This window comes from Panthera tigris, chromosome A2 (assembly GCF_018350195.1).
Source record: "Panthera tigris isolate Pti1 chromosome A2, P.tigris_Pti1_mat1.1, whole genome shotgun sequence".
Classification (NCBI taxonomy): Eukaryota; Metazoa; Chordata; class Mammalia; order Carnivora; family Felidae; genus Panthera; species Panthera tigris.
In genome coordinates, this window is record NC_056661.1 from 1,144,675 (window position 1) to 1,163,202 (window position 18,528).

Consider the following 18,528-nt stretch of genomic DNA (forward strand, 5'->3'; position numbering starts at 1 on the left):
CCAAGAGATGGGAACAGCCCTTATCTATCAACAGGTGAGTGGGCACACAAAATGCGGATTGTCCATGTAATGAAATGTTGTTATTCAGCCTGAAGAAGAAAGGACGTCCTGCCACCTGCCACCACGTGGACGGACCCGGAGGACACTGTGCAGAGTGACAGAAGCCAGACACAGAAGGGCAACATCCTGTGTGACCCAGCTCACAGGGGGTCCCCTGGAGGAGCCCCGTCCACAGAGACAGAGTAGATGGTGGGAGCCCAGGAGAGGCCAGGGGACAGGGAGTCGGTGCTTCATGGGGACTGAGTCTCAGTTTGGGGAGATGGAAAGTTCTGGAGATGGATGGTGGGGGTGGCTGCACAGCAGTGTGCATTTGCTTAATGCCAGTGAACTGTACTCTCGCAAGTGGTTAAAAGGGAACGTTTTGTTACGTATTTTTACCGCAATTACAAATTAATTGACTAAGAAGGACAGTAATGGAGGGCAGGTGGGGTGGAGAGGGTCAGAGACGACTCTCCAGAGGACACGATCTGATTTTTGTCCGAAGTCTGTCTGGTGGCTGGTCAGTGGGCCCTGAGGGCGGAGAGCCCTTGCCTCTTTGGCCAGATCACCGAGAGCCCCTGGTTTCAAACGCAGTAAGCGTTGACAGTGGAGGGTGCACGGAATATTGCGGGGGGGGGGGATTCTGAGCGCAGACACTCTTTCTTGAGCAAGTGTCCAGGCAAGAGGCAACCTGCGGCTGTGAATGTGTGAGGGTGCTTGTCGTCCAAACCAGGAGGGCAATGGGGAGCCACAAAGGGTTGGGAGCCACGGAGGAGGATGAAGTGGGGTTTCTCCAATTGACAACCACATTTCTCCCCGAGGGTCTCCCGCCACGGCAGCCTCACGACATTTTCTATCCCCGACAGCGAACAAATTTTTTTCACACCTGCCTCCACCCACCCCTCATCGGACTAAGGGAACCTCAGGGCCAGGGCCCGTGACCACAGGACCCGGCTGGACACAGGACCTAAACACACATCTATAACATGGATCAATGAATGTTCAGGGAAGGAATGTGTCCTCAGTTCTAGGCGGGTGCAGAAAACCGCATGTGATGTGTGCTAACTGGGATAAGACTTTAGTGACTGAAAACAAGAAATGCGGGCAGGGGTGGATGGGACAACAGGGCATCCTGGACAAATTCTTCCCCGCTTCGTTCCCCTTTTTTATTTAGGGGAAGTTCACATTAACAAAACTAATCATTTTATTTTATTTTTTAAGATTTTATTGTTAAGTAACCTCTACCCCCCACATGGGGCTTGAACTTATGACTCTGAGGTCAAGAATCACATGCTCTACCAACTGAGCCACCCAGCTGCCCCCCAAATTAATCATTTTAAAAGTGAAAATTCAGCACCTGGGTGGCTCAGTCGGTTAGGCATCTGACTTCAGCTCAGGTCATGATCAGGTTTGTGAGTCTGAGCCCTGTATCAGGCTCTCTGCTGACAGCATGGAGCCTGCTTGGGATTCTGATTCTCTCTCCCTCTCTCTCTGCCCCTCCCCCACTTGCAATCTCTCTCTCTCTCTCTCTCTCTCTCTCTCTCTCTCTTTTGCAAACTAAATAAACTTTACTAAATAAACTAATAGGGTGCCTGGGTGGCTCAGTTGGTTAAGCGTTCAACTCTTGATTTCGATTCAGGTCATGATCTCATGGTTCGTGGGTTTGAGCCCCTTGTAGGGCTCTGTGCTGACAGCATGGAGCCTGCTTGGGATTCTCGGTCTCTCCCTCTCTCTCTCTCTCTCTGCCCCTCCTGCATTGGCACTTTCTCTCTCTCTTAAAAATAAACATTAAAAAATTACAAAAAAAAAATAATTACTTGATTTTAAAAAGTGAGAATTCAGGGGCATTTGGTACATTCACTGTTCTGTGCAACCGTCACCTCTGTGTAATTCCAGAATATTCTGAAGCCAAAAAGAAACCCCATCTCCATCAGCCATCGCCTCCCCCGGCACGCCCTCCCCCTCCCCGCCCCCCCCCCCCAGCCCCCCTCCTGGCCGTGGACAAGCCCGTTCTGGACGTTTCACACACGAGGACTCACACCCCGTGTGGCCTCTCGCGTCTGGTTCCCTCCCTGAGCGTCGTGTGTTCAGTCTGTCCCGCGGCGCGCCTGTGTTCAGGGTCCCGTCCGCGGGGCGCTGGGCGTGGGCGCCTCGCTCCTGCTCCCGGCCGAGGGATGTGCGCGTGCGCGGTGGACACGGTCATGTCCGCTCACCTGTCAAGGGCCCCTGGCTGCGGCGTCTCTGGGCGGTGTGCTCTGTGCTGCTGTGCAGCGTGTGTTTGCTTTCAATGTGCGTGTTTGGGGACTAGGTTTTTTGAGTGCTGTACTAGTTTTTCAAATGATATAAATCTGTTGCCGCCCATGTTTAAAACTTGGGGAGACGTTACCTAAAAGTTGCCATCCCAGCCTCTGTATGAACAGTTGGCCACCCTTGGGTCCAGCGGCTGGTGATTGCCACCGACCCTCCCAGCCTACTGCCCTCCTCACCTCAGCCACCTGAGGCCCTGAGGCCCCTCATGCAGGGGTCTCTCAACACCTGTCATCGCCAATAACAGAAGGGTGCGCCCCTGAGAGTGGTCTGACGGCGCGTGCGAGGTGAAGCGAGGGCCCCCCTCTGCGAGAGCCCGCCTGGTCTCCATCCACGCCCGAGGATGGCCTTGGTCATCCATTCAGCAAATATTCACCGAGTACCTACTGTATGCCAGATACAGTGCTAGAAACATCGGTGAACGAGGCAGAGGTCCCGACCCCGGTGGGAGTAGTGTTCTCAATGGGGGAGACAGACAATCGGAAATAAGTAAATGATATAGCATGATTTAAGTGCTATGGGGGGGGGGGCAGGGGGAGTAGAACAGGGTAGGGGACTAACAGGTGGTCCGTGTAGTCCTCTGAGGACGGTGGGATATGAACAGTTCTAAAGAGGGGGAAGGGTATTCCAGGCAGCAGGCACAGTCTGTGCAAAGGCCCTGGGGGCAGCACCAGGCCTGCGTGTTGGAGGAACCGAGGGGAGGTCCGCGTGGCTGGAGCAGAGTGGGCAAGAGGGAAACACGGAGGAATGGAAGGGATGCAGGGGATGGGGGCAGGTCGCACAGGGCCTTGGGGACTTCCGTGAGGACTTAGGCTTTCACACGGAGGGAGGTGGGAGCCTCCGAGGGCTGTAGGCATTAGGGGGCGGGACCTGACTCGGGCGCTCACGACCGTCCTCTGGTGGCCGCTGAGGGGAGGGCGGACGGGGGCGGGGCGACGGTGGGGCCGCGCGACCCCGGGGACCAGGGGCGGGGGAGACTGCCTGAGATGAGGAGACGAGGTGGTGGACTGGGTGGACGCCAGGACCGGGTACAAGTGGGCAGATTTCGGATGTGCTCTGAAAACTCCGGGGAGATTTCCTGATGGAAATGGGTGTGGTAGTGAGACTGAGTCAAGGTCAAGGATTTGGGCCTCCGCACCAGGAAACATGGAGGTACCAGTGCCCGAGTGGGGGGGGGGGGGGGATGGGACTGGGCGGCCTGGGGGTGAGAGTTGGCACCTTCAGGGTCTGGAGTTGAGGGTGAGGTCCTAGTGTCGGACCAGGGAGTATCGTCTGCACACAGGGGAGGTGACCGTACAAGAAGCACAGCCAGAGGGGAACATTAGCCTGGGGGGTCAGGGGTCCCCGAGGCCGCATGACCAGGGAGTGTCGAGAAGGCAGGAGGGGGACATCTTCGAGCTGTTCAGAGCACGTGGGATGGTGTCCAAGAGAGACTGGAGGCAGGGGCTGCGTTCCCCGAATTCCAGGAACTCTGCCCAAAGGGGCAGAAAGGCCAGAAGGGCTGGAGAGGGACAGTGGGACAGGGGTCCAAGGAACAACGTCGGCGGGCCTGCGGGGCAGAAGCCGGTAGAAAGGGGGACAAAGTGAAGCAGGAGCTAGGGGATGCAACAGGGAGGCCGACCTCGAGAAAGGGCGAGGGCCACCTGCGCGGCCACCAGGGCCGGACCCCGGACCCCGAGGAGGGCGCGGCAGGAGCCGGCGGTGCAATGACAGGGGCGGCCGCCAGAGGGCGCAGCCTCCGCCTTCCCCGGGGACGGACTCCGGGGAGGCCCTGGGGAGGGTCTGGCTCCCCGCCCAAGCCACACCCGCCCTCGGGGCTCGGGAGACCGCTGGAATCTGGGTGTCTATCTCCTAGGAAGGGGTCCGAGACCCTCATCGGCTTCTCGGTGCTCCCGGGGACGCCAAGCCCTCACCAAGGGGCCCCCCCGCTCGGCCGCCTCCAGTCGGGAGCTGGCACACGGCCGGCGTGCAGAACGTGGGCAGCCCCCTGGGCACAGGGGCCAGGCGGGGCACAGACAGCGGGGGCGGGGGACACTCTGGGGAGGAGCCCTGTCACGCCCACGAGCAGCCCCAGCGGCGCAGGCTCCCCTGCCGCCCGGCTCCCGGTGCCGGAAGGGGGCGGGCGCGGGACGCCCCGGGCGCCGTGTCACCGCGCCTCGGTTGCCGGGTAACCGAGCGGGAAGGAGGGGGGTGCAGCTGCGAGAGGCGTGGGTGACACGGGACGGCAGCGCGCTCTGCTTCCAGCAGCCCCCTCCCCAGGCCTTAGGGCTGAGGGGGCGTCATCCCATGCCCCCACCAGGTCCGGAGATTCAGGGCCCCACTGCCTCACTTTCTGCAGCGGGACGCTGGTGACCTGGGGGCTACCCTGTTGCGTGGGACGGAGACTCAGAGAGTTCTCCGGTTGAAGGCCAGAGGTGAGAAAGACCACACAGTCACCAGAGTCGGGTTTAAAAAAGGGCTTGTTTAATTAAATACAAGGAAAAGGCCAGGCAGGGCAGGGTAAGGTGGGGGGGGGGGGGGCGCCACCTGACAGCACGAGTCCCTTGGGGCCCTCCCCTTGAGATGCCACAGCGAAGTGGCTGGAACCGGGTCCCAGTGACCTCCAGCTCCTTGGGGGAGGAGGGGCACAGGTCTGGCCCGACCCCTGGACATGGGAGAGGGGCCAGGGACGAGTCCTCGGCCTCCTGGGCCCTCAGACCCACACTTCACGTCCTGTGGACAGGCACCAGCCAGGGATGGGACAATCAGGAGGACGTCCATAAAGACATAAAGGAAAATGGGACCCCAGCCTGCCCCCACAGACTAAGGCATCTCACCAACACTGCTGGCAGGGAGGGTTTAAGGGCACGAATGGGCCAGCCCTGCCAAGATCTGCCCAGAGACTGGGCCAGAAGACCCTTCCCAGCCCAGCTCCAAAGGGCTTCCCTGGCCTCCTCCCCAGGACCCCAGGCACCCACCCCCTGATCCTGCTAAGGCAGGTCCAGTCCACACCGCCATCCAGATCCCCAGCCCCCAGTGGGGAGACAGAAGGGTTCTGGAACACACGTGGGTGCCAAAAACCTCCTGCAGCCAACAGTGGGCGATAGGTCCTTTCAGGGTCTTGGGACAGGGACCCTGGGTCTGTTCCATTCTAGGGCACGGCCCTCAGTCCCTACCCAAAATGAAATCCGACCGAAGCCACAGTGGGAAGACACCAGGAGGAGTCATGGCGCTTACCCCTCCCTACCATAAGTAGGAATCATACAGACCTTCCCCCCAACACCCACACCCCCTGAGGACAATGGACCACCCATGGGGCCCAGATCAAGAAAGGGATTGGCGCCTGAAAAAATATTCTATCCGGTCCAAAAAAGCGAGCTATCCCATGGGGTTCAGGGGTCAGCCCTCATGCTTCCTGCCCTTGCAAAGCAGGACCTCAACCTCTGGTCCAGGGGCACCTGCAGGGAAGGGCTGCCCGATGCTCAATGACTGTCATGGTCCCAAACAGGAGGGATTGATTGTCATGTGATGCTATGGAAGGCCAATGCTGGGGACTCTACCCCGAAGGGAGCAGTCCTCACTCACACACTCACACACCCACCCAGAGGGGGGCCGCTCACCGGCCCCCTCCTTCCTACCAGCAGAGACAGAGGAAAATAAATAAGCAGGCATCTGCCCCAGCCCGTGTTATCCACCTTCCCCAAACGAGAGTCAAAATGCTCTTTGGAAGAACCCCTTTCTCTCCCTCCCTACCCCAGTTTTAGGAGCAAAACCTGGACCCTACTGCCTCCCCCCTCCCGGCCTCCCCCCTCCCCACCCTGCCCCCACTGCTGGGGAGCTGGGTGGCAGGGCAGAATCTGTGGACACCTGAGATTGAATACCCGGATGGGGGCGGCTGGAGCCGCACCCCAATTCCCTGAACGTCTCCAATGGCTTTCAGTGGGGTGGGGGGCCCCGGGCGGGGTGGGGGTGGGGCCGCGGGAACCCCCGGTTCATCTATGGCTCTTTGCACACATCATCCCAACCTGGAGAGGGGGGCTGGGGGGCCAAGTCTGAGCACTGGTTACGTGCCCCTTTCCTGGGCCGCTCCCCCCAGACCCACCCTCTCCGAAGCAGGGAGGTGGCGATGGGGGGAGGGGAGCGCCGGCCGGCTGCCCACCTGGGGTTCCTGTTTAACACATAGGAAGAGAGTTATCCGACATGGCTATTTACACACACGGGGCCCCAGCCACCCCTCCCAAGGGCCACCCCCCCCCCCCCCCCCCCAGTGTCGGGGACACCGGCCGTCGGTCCGTGGCCCGCCCCGGGCTGTGGACAGCAGGCGTTTTGCTGGTGCTCCAGGCCCAGGCCCAGCAGGGGTGCGGCAGGGTGGGCTGGACTAGGGCCCTTACAGGCCAGAGGGGGCCGGGCTGGGCGCGGGGCTGGGCGCGGGGCTGCCCGCCAGACTGCAGGGCAGCGAGTCGCTGGGCGAGGTGCTGCGGGCGCCCGGGCGCCGGAGCAGTTCCGGGCGGAAGCCGGGGTGGCGGCGCGCGTGCTTGGTCAGGTGGTCGCTCCGGGTGAAGCGCTTGGAGCAGAGGGGGCAGGGAAAGCGCTTCTCGCCGGTGTGCGTCCGGTGGTGGCGCGCCAGCTCGTCGGAGCGCGCGAACTTCTTGTCGCAGCCAGGCCAGTCACAGGCAAAGGGGCGTTCACCTGGGCAGAGGAGGCAGAGGGCAGACAGCAGGGTCAGTGGAGGGGGGGAGGGGGGCGGGGCAACTCGTCCCCCCCCCCCCCCCCGCGCCCCGGTTCTAGAGGCTGAACTCCGGGCGTTAATTCAACACGTGGAAATGTGCAGAGGAAAGCCCCACTCGCTTCAAGAACCCCTAATTAGTATTCCTGCCCTTTCTTTCCCATGAACTCGTAGTAATTCCACGAGCAGTTTCCGTGCGTTAAAAGAAGACCGTGCGGAGCCCGAGCCCTTCCAGGCCCGCCCCCGCGGCACCACCGCACCGCCTCCGTGACATCCGTGACAGGGTCTCGCGGTGCACGAGCCACACACACGTGCGCGCCTGCTCGGAACGCATGCGGGGTTTTGCAGGGGCTTCTCCCGATGCAAATGGATCCCGCCGTCCCCACCTCCACCTCCGCTCTCCTTTGGAGCTTACCGGAGGCTCTCAGGTGTTCACAACCCGTTGGCCCTCTCCTTTTGAAAATGACCACCCCGGACGCAAAGTCGGTGTGGGGGTGCCTGGGCGGATCCCCGTGGCCCAACGACCCCCTGACCCTTGTGGCCCCTCTATAGATGGAGAACACGTGAAGGGCCTCTAGGGCCACCTGCAGCCCCACACGGGGGCAGAGGGAGGAGAAGGGCACGAGGCCCAGGCACAGACGGCCGCCGGGAAGGGGAGGGCCTGGAGGCCACGGCCACTGGCCTCACCCCGCCCCCGCGGAACAGACCGTGAGGGGAGGGGCGGGCCGCCACCCTGCAACTTCCTCTGCAGACCCCTCCCACCTCCCCGGCTGGCCTCGCCCATCCTGCCGTGAACCGAACGGCGCTGCCAGCCCCGGGGCCCCTGTCCCCACCCACCCCTCGCGTCTGGGGTCTCAGCCCCAGAACGCTTCAACCCGACCCCCAGCGAGTATTATCAGCATCTCCCCGGCCGACCCGGGAGCGCCGAGGGCCCCACCTCTACGCAGGGTCCACCGGGGACCCCGCCACGCCCCAGGCCAAGGGTGGTAAGCACCCTGGAGCTTGCACCCTTGCGCCCCGCGCCTGGAACCCTGGACTCCCCAGGCGTTGCTTTGTCCACGAGTTCTGGAGTGTGTGTGTGGTGGGGGTGTGGACACCGATCCGTGATGCCCGCACCCCTGTGCTATACCCTTTGTGGCACTGGATGGAGCCCCACATAGGAAGGTAGAGCGCTGGAATTGGGGGAGGCCACAGAGCGGTCAGGGTGGTCACATCCTGGATTACATGCTGGCCCTGCAGTGATCCAGGCTGACCTTGTCTCAGGGAACACACCCAGGAGAAGGTACACGGTCTAGGATCAGAGAAAGGCTCCCCAAACAGGACCGATGGTGGAGGTAACCAGGAGCCAGCAGGAAGGCCCACGGGACAGACCTGTGGCCGCGGGGGCAACAGGGTAGGCCAGGGACATCTCTGCTCTGAAAGCTAAGGGACTGTCCCGGGGAGAACCGCTGGGGAGGGGTGGGGGAGGGGAGTAGGGGTCAGAAGAGGCAGAGGGGCTCCTGCCATCTCCCAGGGCCCAGGAAAGAGCGGGACCAAAACCTCCCCTCCCCCACCCCTTCTTCCTGGCTACCACCAGCACCAAAGGAGGAGGTGGAGTCCAGCGGTCCCCCCAGGAAGATTTCTTGTGGGTTGCCTGTGGCTCAGGCTCACGCCTGGGGCAGGGCATGCCCCAGGAGACTGTGAATCCAGGTGAGCTGTCACCTACCCCCGGGGGGGAGGGGAGGTTACACAACTATGCCCAAGACCTCGCAGACCCTAAATCTCTGGGGCTGCACCCTTCCCTGGAACAATCCAGAAGGCAGGGGGAGGGGTCTCAGCAAGGGCCTCGTCTACGGAACCACGGAGCTCAAAACAGCCCGGAAAGGACCCCTACCCCACCTGGATGGCGGAAGGCTTGGATCTGACAGTTCCCCGGGGCTGCAGTCTGGGGGAGGGGAGTCCGGTTTTGGAGGCGGGGCTGCTGGCTTTAGACCAGACCTGGTGCCAGGGGGAGCGGCGCCCCTTCCGAGGGGCGTGCGGTCCTGTCGCCATCTTGCAGGGCGCAGGCGGGGCGGAGGGGGGGCGGGCATCCCGCTGCTGGCGCGCCCCGCAGTTGGCTCACTTCCCCATTTCGGGCGGCGGGACTAGTACCCGCCTCCCAGCCTCCCCTCCTCCGGCAGTTCTACTTTGCAATGAGCAGGTTGCAAGAGCGGTGCCAGCGCCCACTGGGGCAGGACACATGCAGCCGCCGGGAACACAGCTGCCGCACGTAGCTCGGTGGCGGCGGGGACATCCGCAGCCCAGCCGGCCTCGCTCACGTGGTCCCGCTCCCTCTAGGGCGGGGGGGTGGGGGGTGGGGGGTCGGGGTCGACTTGCCGCCGGCTGGACGCCCGCCAGCCCCGCCCCACACCCAGTTGCTGGGGCGCTCACGTGCACACGCGGGTGGCGGAGACCTGGGCGCGGAGGCTTCCCGCCGCCCCCACAACGTCGAGCGAATGCCTGCAAGACACCAGGCCCTGTCACCCTCCCACAGCCCACTAGCCAGGAGGTTGGTGGGGAGCAACCAGGAAGCTCAGAGCCGGAGGGGACCCTAGGTACGGCCACCGGCTGCCCCAAAGCAGACTGGAACAGGGACTAGAGGAAGATGTGGTGGACGGGGCCCTGGTGGACATAACCTTTTGACTTGGGCTGGGGTGACCTCGGGACAGTTGGGGCCACCACAGTGCCGTACAGGCTCAGAAAAATGGAGGCCAAGAGGTCCTGAGACCTGATACAGGACAGAGCAAAGGTGGTCCCTGAGCCAGGACGGCTTGGCCTGCGTGGGGTGGGTGCCCCACCTCCCCCCGCAGGGCCAGGGGCCAAGGACCAGGGCTCTGACAACTAACCTTCACCGTGACCTCCTGAGGTCATCCCTAGGGGTAGGGACGGGTGTCTGCCAGCTGACCGGAACAAACGCCCACCTACCAGGAAGACTGCATGGGGGAGGACAAGTGAGGGAGCACTCTCGCAGAGCTACAGAAGGCGGGGAGCAGCTGAGACTACCTGAAGACGGCCCCCGGGTAGTCCAGAAAGAGCCCAGAGAGCAGTTCTGGAAATAACAGCAGAAAGGTGGAAAATAGATGCTGAGGTCTGGAGAGCAGGGCAGGGGGTCCCCTTCAAGTAGCCATTATGGCTTTACAAAGACCAGCCCACGGGAGGCTTGTCTACTCTGCGATTTTATTTCATAGTTTTTAAGTGATCTCTACACCCAACGTGGGGCTCAATCTCACCCCGAGACGAAGAGTTTCATGCTCCACCTACTGAGCCGGCCAGGTGCCCCGTTCTGGGATTTTATTATTATTATTATTTCCTGAATTTATTTGAGAAAAGGAGTGTGCAGAAGCGAGGGGGGACAGGGAGGCAGCGGGAAAGCGAGAGAGAATCCCAAGCAGGTTCCGTGCGGTCAGCGCAGGACCTGACACAGGGCTCCATCCCCGGAACTGTGAGATCACGACCTGAGCTGAGATCAAGAGTCAGACGCTCAACTGACTGAGCCACCAAAACGCCCCATGTTCTGTGACTTTAACCACCCCCTGGGCCCTGCCCCCGAAAAGCCAAGGCTTACCACCTACCCCACCCCACATCCCAGCTCCTCCCATAGGGTTCCCCTTTCAAGCACTGTGTTGTTGCCACGAAAACTAAGGCAGGCATCCCCCAGCCATCTCTCTATCCCTCACCTTGGCCTGCGTGGTACCGGGCAGCAAATCCCATCAGTAACGCCTTCACAGTATCTCCAGACCCCACCCTGGCTCTAGACTCCAGCTCCTGCCTGGACTGGTGCAATAGCCCATAGGCTTGGGGCTGAGCCGCCCAGTCTGTGCTCTGCCCTCGGGAACTCCCAAAGCTACTCCCTGATCCAGGATCAAAGCCAGAGTGTTTACCTTTTACCCCGCTGGTGCACTTCACTGTCCCCTTTCTTAGCTTCAATAACCTTGTGCTTAGCATCTCCTAGGTGTGATATCTGCCCCCTCACCTGACTGCAAAGCCGAGGGCACAGGCCTGGCATGCCATGGGCACCTAACGCATCTGTGGAGAGAGTCTGCGGCTGGGAGAGCTCCCAGCCAAGCTTGGGCTGCTGGCTTAACTGTTGGTTCATCATGCGGTTCACCCCTCCTCCCCGCCCTGCCCCCACCCCCCCCAGGTAGGGGCTCCCACTACCATTTGTTTAAAGGGCCAGCCACGTGCAGCCCCTCATCCCCCCTTCCTCCTTGAAGACCCACACTGCCATCACCCGCTTGGCACCCGGACGGGCATCCTTGGCATGGGGGCTCTTGGTGCCTGGGGATGAGAGGGTCACACCGCCCCCAGCCACCACCACCCCCCCCCCCCCCAGCATGTGTGATGGGGAGAACAGTGCTGGGCAAGGGTGACAGTGAGGGCCGGCCCTCCAGCCCTCACTCCCCTGGCGGCCGGCTCCTGGAACTGGTATCACTTGCCCGCTCCCAGGCCATCTGGGCCACGTTTATCAGGGAGCCTGGGCGGGGGTGGTTATCGCCCCCCACAATGTTGGGGGCCCTCCCGCACTCCCCAGTTACAGCACGGGCACCTAAAGTCAGCTCCAGCTGCTCTCTGCACCCTGCCTGCTACAGGAGGGAGCTCACAGGCCACCCCCACCCCCTCTGGCCTGGCAGTGTCCTACCCTGCCCCCTATAAGCCACCAGTCTCCTGAACCCCACCTGTCCTTAAAGGAGCTCACAGCTCTGCCAGGGGGAGAGGGTGGGGTCTATGCCAGCTCAGCCCTGGGAGGGCGATGCCTGCTTCCCCTCCTGGCCTCAGTTTCCCCATCTGCTTCTCCCCTGGGGGGGGCTCTTCAGCAAAGAACACCACCTCTGCTGCCCTGCCCCCCTTTGGGCTGCTCAGTCAGAAAAACTAGGGTTCACCCTAGCCACCTCCTACTCTCTGGGTCCTGGGGCTTCTTACTTGGCCCCGGTTTGTGGGTTGGCCCACCCCTCTCCCTCCCCTACCACAGCCCTCCTCAACCCCTCTCCCGGGACCCTAATCCCTGCTCCATAAACGGATTTTCCTCTGCAAAGCCGGGCCTGCCTTCCTGCCCACCCTCCACCCTGCCCTTGGGATTAAATGTAACCCTTCACCTGCTCTGACCCTCCCCACCTCACTTCTCCACCTCATCCTCAAAACTCATGCCCCAGGGCCCTTGCCCCCATCCCCTGAGGCCAGGGTGTGGTCCCCTCTCTGGGGACACACCCCTTCCTGCCCCACAGGACCCCATGCTGTCAGCTGAGAAGCCTCTTCCTCCGTCACTGCCACTGTCACCCCCTCCCAAGGTTCCGGAATCTAAGGGCACAGGGACTGGGCTCTCCCCGCAGTACCTTGCACACTGGACCCTTACCTGATCTTCCTCAAACTTAAGGAGAGTGGGTTTTAGAGTAAAACAGGGGGTCCCTCCTGGGGGGTGACCTTGCAACTCCCCCAGGGGACACCTGTCACTGGTCGCAACCGGGTACGTTCCTGGGATTCCTGGGATGGAGTGAGCAAGGCCAGGGATGTTGCAGAACTCCCCAGGGTGCCCATCAGCTGTGCCCCGGGGATCAGACCTTGGCCTAGAAGTTCCACTTCCCGATCTGAGCTCCCTCTTGCCAGGAAGGAGCCTGAGGCCCCAGAAGGCGCAGGGCTCACCGCGTGCTCAGAGCTGGGGGCTCTGGGGCAGGGGAGCGGTCCGGATCTGGAGGTTGGGAGAGCAGGGAGCAGCCAGCCAGCCTCTCCTCCCACCCCCGCCCCGTCTCCTCTCATCTCCGTATCCATAGCAACAGCGTCAACTTCTCCTGAAGCTTCCGAAGTGCCTGCCCACCCCACACAGGAGAGCTCTGTGCTGGGGCTGCAGGCCAGGCCCCGGGGGAGCACAGGACAGCCCTGCCCCTGCAGCTGGGTGGCCCTCTGAAAGACTCCACTGCCCTCCCAGCCTCACCACCCCCAAGCCAAGCGGAGCAGGGACGGTGGGGGTACCACACTTGACCCTGGCCAGGCACCTGATCCCAGTCTGTTCATCTGTAAAATGGAACTAGGCTGGGATTGGACTTCATTCTCTTTACTGAGAGGAGGAGTGAACCTCAGGCAGAGCAGGGGGAGACAGGCCTCTGGGGACAATCGGCAGACAGCTGACCTCTAATTATTGTTCCTCCTCACATCTGTCCCCAGGCCAGCCCCTGTGAATGGGCAACACCAAGCTAGCCTTGGGGCACCAGGGACAAGCATGGCTTCCCCACCCCCAAGCCAGGTATGAGGGCAGCGACTCGCCCCCCCCCCCCCAACTAGGTGCCAGAAAAGCTATGCGGGGCTCTGTGGTCCGGGGGGGGGGGGGGGAGGGTCACAGATACACTGAACCCACAGTCTTATGCAGACAAGTGTGTGAAACCCTCGAGAAACAGAACACCAGGGGTGCCTAAGTCCAGGATTTCCAATCTCAGGAATAGCAGGGTTGGCCCAGGAGCTGCGTTCTCTGGGTCCCCACACCATAATTATGAAAGAGGACTTTGGGAGAGGATACCCGGAGTTACAGTTCCTACTGGCACTAGGGATCCATCCAGGGAGGCCACCCTCCCCTGGGACACTCCCCGGATGAGCCCAATTTTCTCGTTTAAAACATGGATGACAACATTGGCGTCCTGGGCCCAGTAAGGAGTCCCTCTTCTCCCAGGGCTTAGGGAGCCGGCCGCCACTGCCTGGGGGGCCTATGGAGGCTCTGGAGCACTCCAGGACACCCTAGAGGAGGGTCTCTTGGGAGCCGCTGTAGGAGGTGGCCTGGCCACCCCCTTCAACCGACCCAGAAGGGAAAAGCAAATCAGTGCACCAGAGCCTCGCCAGGCAACAATTACCTAGGACAGGCGGAGGAATACAGTGGGAGAAACGAGGTCCCTCTCTGGCTGGTCTCCCGCTCCAGCACCCCCATTGTTCAGACGGGCAAACTCACCTTGCATGAGCCAGGGCTCTGCTCTGACCCCAGCCCCCCACCCAGAGAGGAATCTGCCCTCAGATCCAAATAAAGATGCCTCTCTGTGTTCACGGCCCCCCAGGAGTCCCTCACACACACCTCAGTGCCTCAAAGTGTAGGTAACACCCAGGGACTGCTCAGAAGAGGACAGAGGATCCTGCAGGAAATACAGACTCTCCCCCCTCAAGTCTGCCCCGGCTGCCCTGTCCTGCCTTACGCCCACTAGCAAGCAGAGCCTGTATGTCCCTGTGGGCAGGATGGGGACTGAACAAGACATGAGGCGGGGAGGGGGGTAGAGCAGGGAGGAGGGCGCCTGGCATCCGAGGCCTTGCAAATGGCCTGAGGCTGCCCCACCACGTCCCCACCACACCACTATGGCCAGCCCTGCTTTCTTGCCCTCTCTCCACAATGAGAGTGTGTCCACAGAGCCAGTGTTGCGACAGGAGAAACAGTGACGTTCAGAAGGCAGACTTTCGTGAGCCCTTTACACAGATGAAAAAACTGAGCTCCGGAATAGGTCTCGTGCTGGAGAGGGGCAGGGCTGGAATCGAAGTACATCCTCACAGCCGGTGGCCAGATGCCCACCGCCAGGGCAGGACCGCCTTCCACACTCAAGCCCGGGCCAGCCACCAAGACCCACCTTCCCCCTGACACCCCAAACTCCCAGCTGGAGACCATTCTCAGCGTCGAGGGTGGTGGACCCAGAGGGGGACAAGGGAGGGGGTGACAGGGTGATGACGGCGGCCCTGCCTCAGACTCCTCCAGGCGTCCCCTCGCCGCACCCCCCCCCCCCCGCTCGGCTGTGAGAGGTGACAAATGTCGCTGAACCCTCCCCCAAAGCCTGCCTCCAAACGCGATGAGGACCTGACTCCCTCAAGGGTCCCCTTTCAAATCCCTCTCCCCACCCCACCCCGACTCTGGCCCCAACCCTCACTCTCAGCCCCGCCCTCCGCCGTATTAAAACTCATAAGGAAAAAAAAAAAAAAAAAAAATCGCGCGGGCACCCCCCCCACCCCGGCTCCCGCGCCAGGCGCTCTGCTGCCCTCGGGGGTGAATCCTCGATGCCACCCCGGAGGCGGCGGCGCGGCTCCTCCTCCCTCTCCAGATAGGGAAACTGAGACAGGGAAAGGAAAACACAACCATCTCAGAGCTACGTGCTCCAACCACAATATCCACTCCCCAGACCCAAACGCCACAGGAAATTAAGGAGAAACGGAGCCGAGGGGGGAGGGGACGGTCCGGGAGCCCCGATCCCGCCCACGGACCCCATCGCGCCGCGCGCCCCGAGAGCGCCTGCAGCCACCACCGTCGCGCCCGCCAACCGCGCGCCGCCCGACCGCGTGGCCGCCACGCCCCCTGCGCGCGCCCCACCCACCGAGGCCCCGCCCGCCCGGCCGGCGCGGCGGCGGCCCGGGCGCGCCCCCCTCCCCGCCCCCCACGCGCCACGCAGTTTTGGGGTCCCGGAGGGGGAAGGGGCGCAGGAGACCGCGCGCGCGCGCGGGACAGGGGAGCGGGGCTCACCTGTGTGCGTCCGCAGGTGCGACTTGAGGTGTGAGGACTTGTAGTACGCCTTGGCGCAGCCCGGGAAGGGACAGCGGTGGCTCTTGGCGGCGGCGGGCGCGGCGCCGGGGGCGCGGCCGGAGGACGGGGACGAGGCGGCCGAGGAGGAGGAGGCGGGCGAGGCGCCCCCCGGGGCGGCGCCGGGCCCGCTGCGCAGGTCGGCCAGGATGCTGGCGGCCAGCAGGTGGGGCGCGGCGGCGGCGGCGGCGGCGGCGGCGGCGGTGGTGGCGGCGGGGACCGGGCCGGAGGCGGCGGGGGGCGGCGGTGGCGGGCCCGGGGGCCCGGGTGGGGCGGCCTCGCGGCGCGGCGCGCGCACCTCCAAGCCGGCGGCGGGGCCCGCGCCCTCGGGGCCCGGTCGCCCGCGGTGCACCACCGCGCCGGAGGAGATGGCCATGAGCACGTCGGCAGCGAAGTAATCCACGCACGCCACGGCCGCCGACATGCCGGGCAAAGGCGCGCGGCGCGGGCCGAGCGGGCTGAAAGGAGGCGGCGGGAGCGGTGCCCGTCCGGCCGGCGGCGGCTGCTCGAGTGCGGGAGGCGGAGGAGGGGGAGGAGGAGGAGGAGGAGGAGGAGGAGGCCGGCGCGCGCCGCCGCCGCCGCCGCCCGCGCTCGGCCCGCCCCGCCCCGCCTGACGCGCCCTGACGCACCGGAGCCCGCGGGGGCGGCCGCGGCCCGCCCCGCCCGGAGGACGCCCCCTCGGGGCGCGCGGCCACGCCCCCCGCCCGGCGCGCCCTCCACCGCCCTGCCAGCGGCGCGCGGCCGCCGGGGGCGGGGTCCGGGCCGAAGGAGCCGCCCCCGGCGCGCCCACTCGGGCCCTGGAGCGCGCCCCCGCCTGCTTCTCCAAGCGCGCCCTCCCCACGCGGGCCCCCAGCCAGAGACCCCGCCTCCGTAACCCGCGGCGCGCGCCCCCGGGCCCTTCTCGGAGGACCCCCTCCCCACGCCGGCAAGCTCCGCCCTCCCCCGGTATGATCCTCCCTCCCGGGAGCGCTCCGCCCCGTCCCGGCACGTCCCTCCTTCCTTCCCCGGACGGCCCCACCCCCTCCCGGCGCAGCCCTCCCTCCCTCCCCGGCGCGCGCCCCGCCCCCTCGCGGGCGCGCCCACCCCACGCCAGGGCGCGCGGCCGGCGGGAGCCCGCCCCTTCCCCGGACGCTTCCACCCCGGCCCCGGGCGCGCCCCCGTTCTCGATGGGGGAGGGCTTCGCTCCCCACGTGGCCGGGTGGGGGTGCGGAAGCGGCCAGCCCCGCCCCCCCGGCCACGTGCGCGACCCTTCCCCCCCCCCCCCCCCACCTTCTCTCCCCTGACCTGGGCCCTGCCGGACCGCGCTCCCCTTCGTTCCTTCGCCCCCTTCTGCGGGAACCCCTCTCGCCTTTCCCGGAGCCCCGCGGCTGGACAAGGGAGGAGTGGGGCGCCCCGCCCAGTGAACCTGCATTCGTCTCTCTTCCTGCGCCCCGCTCACGGGTGGGGAAGGCCCGTGTCCGCTGGAGGAGGAGCGGGGTCGGCGCATCGGGACGGGTGGGGTTGCAACGGGCCGGGCTCGGGACCCCTCGGCGAGGCAGAGCATTCCGGCCCGGCGGTACACAAGGGTTGGGAACATCGTTCCCCGACGCTGGGCAGGGATCCTTGGGACTCGGAGGGGAAAAGTGGGGCCTGTGGAAGCCCTGAGGACGTCCAGGCCGGGGGAGTTCGACAGCGGCTAGGACGCAGGGGGTCAGCCTAGCCAGCAGTCCGAGGCGGGAGGGGGGGGTGGGGGGGTGACACGCGGAAGTGGGACAAGGTGGCCCCCTCCCTGGTGACGATAGCACCGCCCCTTCCTAAGCTGGCTGTGAGGGCCTTGCAATGGCCAGGGTGGGCTCCTGGGAACAGAGCTGCTTGCCCGCGTGTGGACGGAGGCTGGCCCCATCCTCGACTGTCTTCCCTCGGCCCCTCCCTGCGACCCCCACCCTGCACGTGGCCGTACTGAGGAGGGCGGGAGAGGGACACACGGTAGACTGAGGGCCGCAGAGATGAACAGCCCCTTTGACAGGCCGCGGACCATCCAGGTGGGCACTGGGAGCCCTCGTTCCTGCCGGCCCGGGGCCCCTGGGCCTCTAAAGGTCTAGGAGGTGAACCACCTGGGGGGGGGGTTCCCCAGTCTCCCACCAACTCAGCAGCCCTCAGGGGCCTTAGACATCCCCTCCACACACACCCCTAGGTGCTGCCCAGTCTTTACAGAAAGGGCCCTCCAAGTTCAGACAAGGCAAGAAGCACCTTGAGGCTCCCCCACCCACAGCTTGCACCGGGCACTTAGGCAACGACCAGGACAAGAAAGACGCCGGGAATCATTTGTTGCTTCCAGGGATGTTTATTGAGCTCAGAGCCATTCCCCCCAGCATCTTGCCCTCAAGGGGCTCAAGGTCTAGGGCAAGGCAGCTGGGAGTCAGATCAGGGCATAGGTGGTAGGTGGGCACCGACCTACAGAGTGGAGGAAGAGGGGGGTGGCTGGGGAAACGTGGCATCAGCAGCCCCACCTGGGGCCTGGAGCACGCGGTCCCCCCGGCAGGTGTGGGTCGAGGCCACACTCAGGGCAGAGGCAGGCACCTTCTTGCAGAGGATGTGAGCAAAGCGGTCAGGGCTGCGTCCTGGCTGTTCCCCACAGGGTGGCCCACAAGTCGTTACTCCTGGCAATAATTGGGATCTCAGACCTCATCTGTGGGCTGTGCCGGCCGCTCTGTGGGCAGGAGTCCCTGCGTGGGAGCCCGTGCTGCACCCGCGGGACCTGTGCTCAGTTATCACCCGCACAGCTCGACCATCCCCGCCCCACTCTGACCCCACACGCACCTCTGCCTCATTTTGTCACTGTTCTCACGACGACCCTACAAGTGGCATCCCCATTTCACAGATGAGGACACCAAGGCTGGGGGAGAACAGCGAAGTGGCCTGCCTGTGGGCAAAGCTGAGGCAGCACAGGGTT

General features: G+C 64.0%; 1 protein-coding gene across 1 annotated transcript; it reads right to left on the reverse strand.

Moving 5' to 3' along the window:
* Positions 1-6,596: 6,596 nt before the first annotated feature.
* Positions 6,597-16,106, reverse strand: KLF16 (Kruppel like factor 16). The gene is made up of 2 exons (XM_042977611.1): positions 15,540-16,106; positions 6,597-7,014 (listed from the first exon to the last, which is right to left on the reverse strand). The coding sequence occupies exons 1-2, from the start codon at positions 16,018-16,020 to the stop codon at positions 6,713-6,715; spliced, it is 783 nt and encodes a 260-aa protein (XP_042833545.1). The 5' UTR covers positions 16,021-16,106; the 3' UTR covers positions 6,597-6,712.
* Between the last annotated feature and the right edge of the window lie 2,422 nt (positions 16,107-18,528).

Excerpts from the sequence above, each read along its gene's own strand:
- KLF16 (XM_042977611.1), bottom strand. The coding sequence starts at position 16,020 with ATGTCGGCGGCCGTGGCGTGCGTGGATTACTTCGCTGCCGACGTGCTC. Across the intron at positions 7,015-15,539 it reads GCACCTGCGGACGCACACAG|GTGAACGCCCCTTTGCCTGT; the intron begins GTGAGCCCCGCT and ends TCCTCTGCCCAG.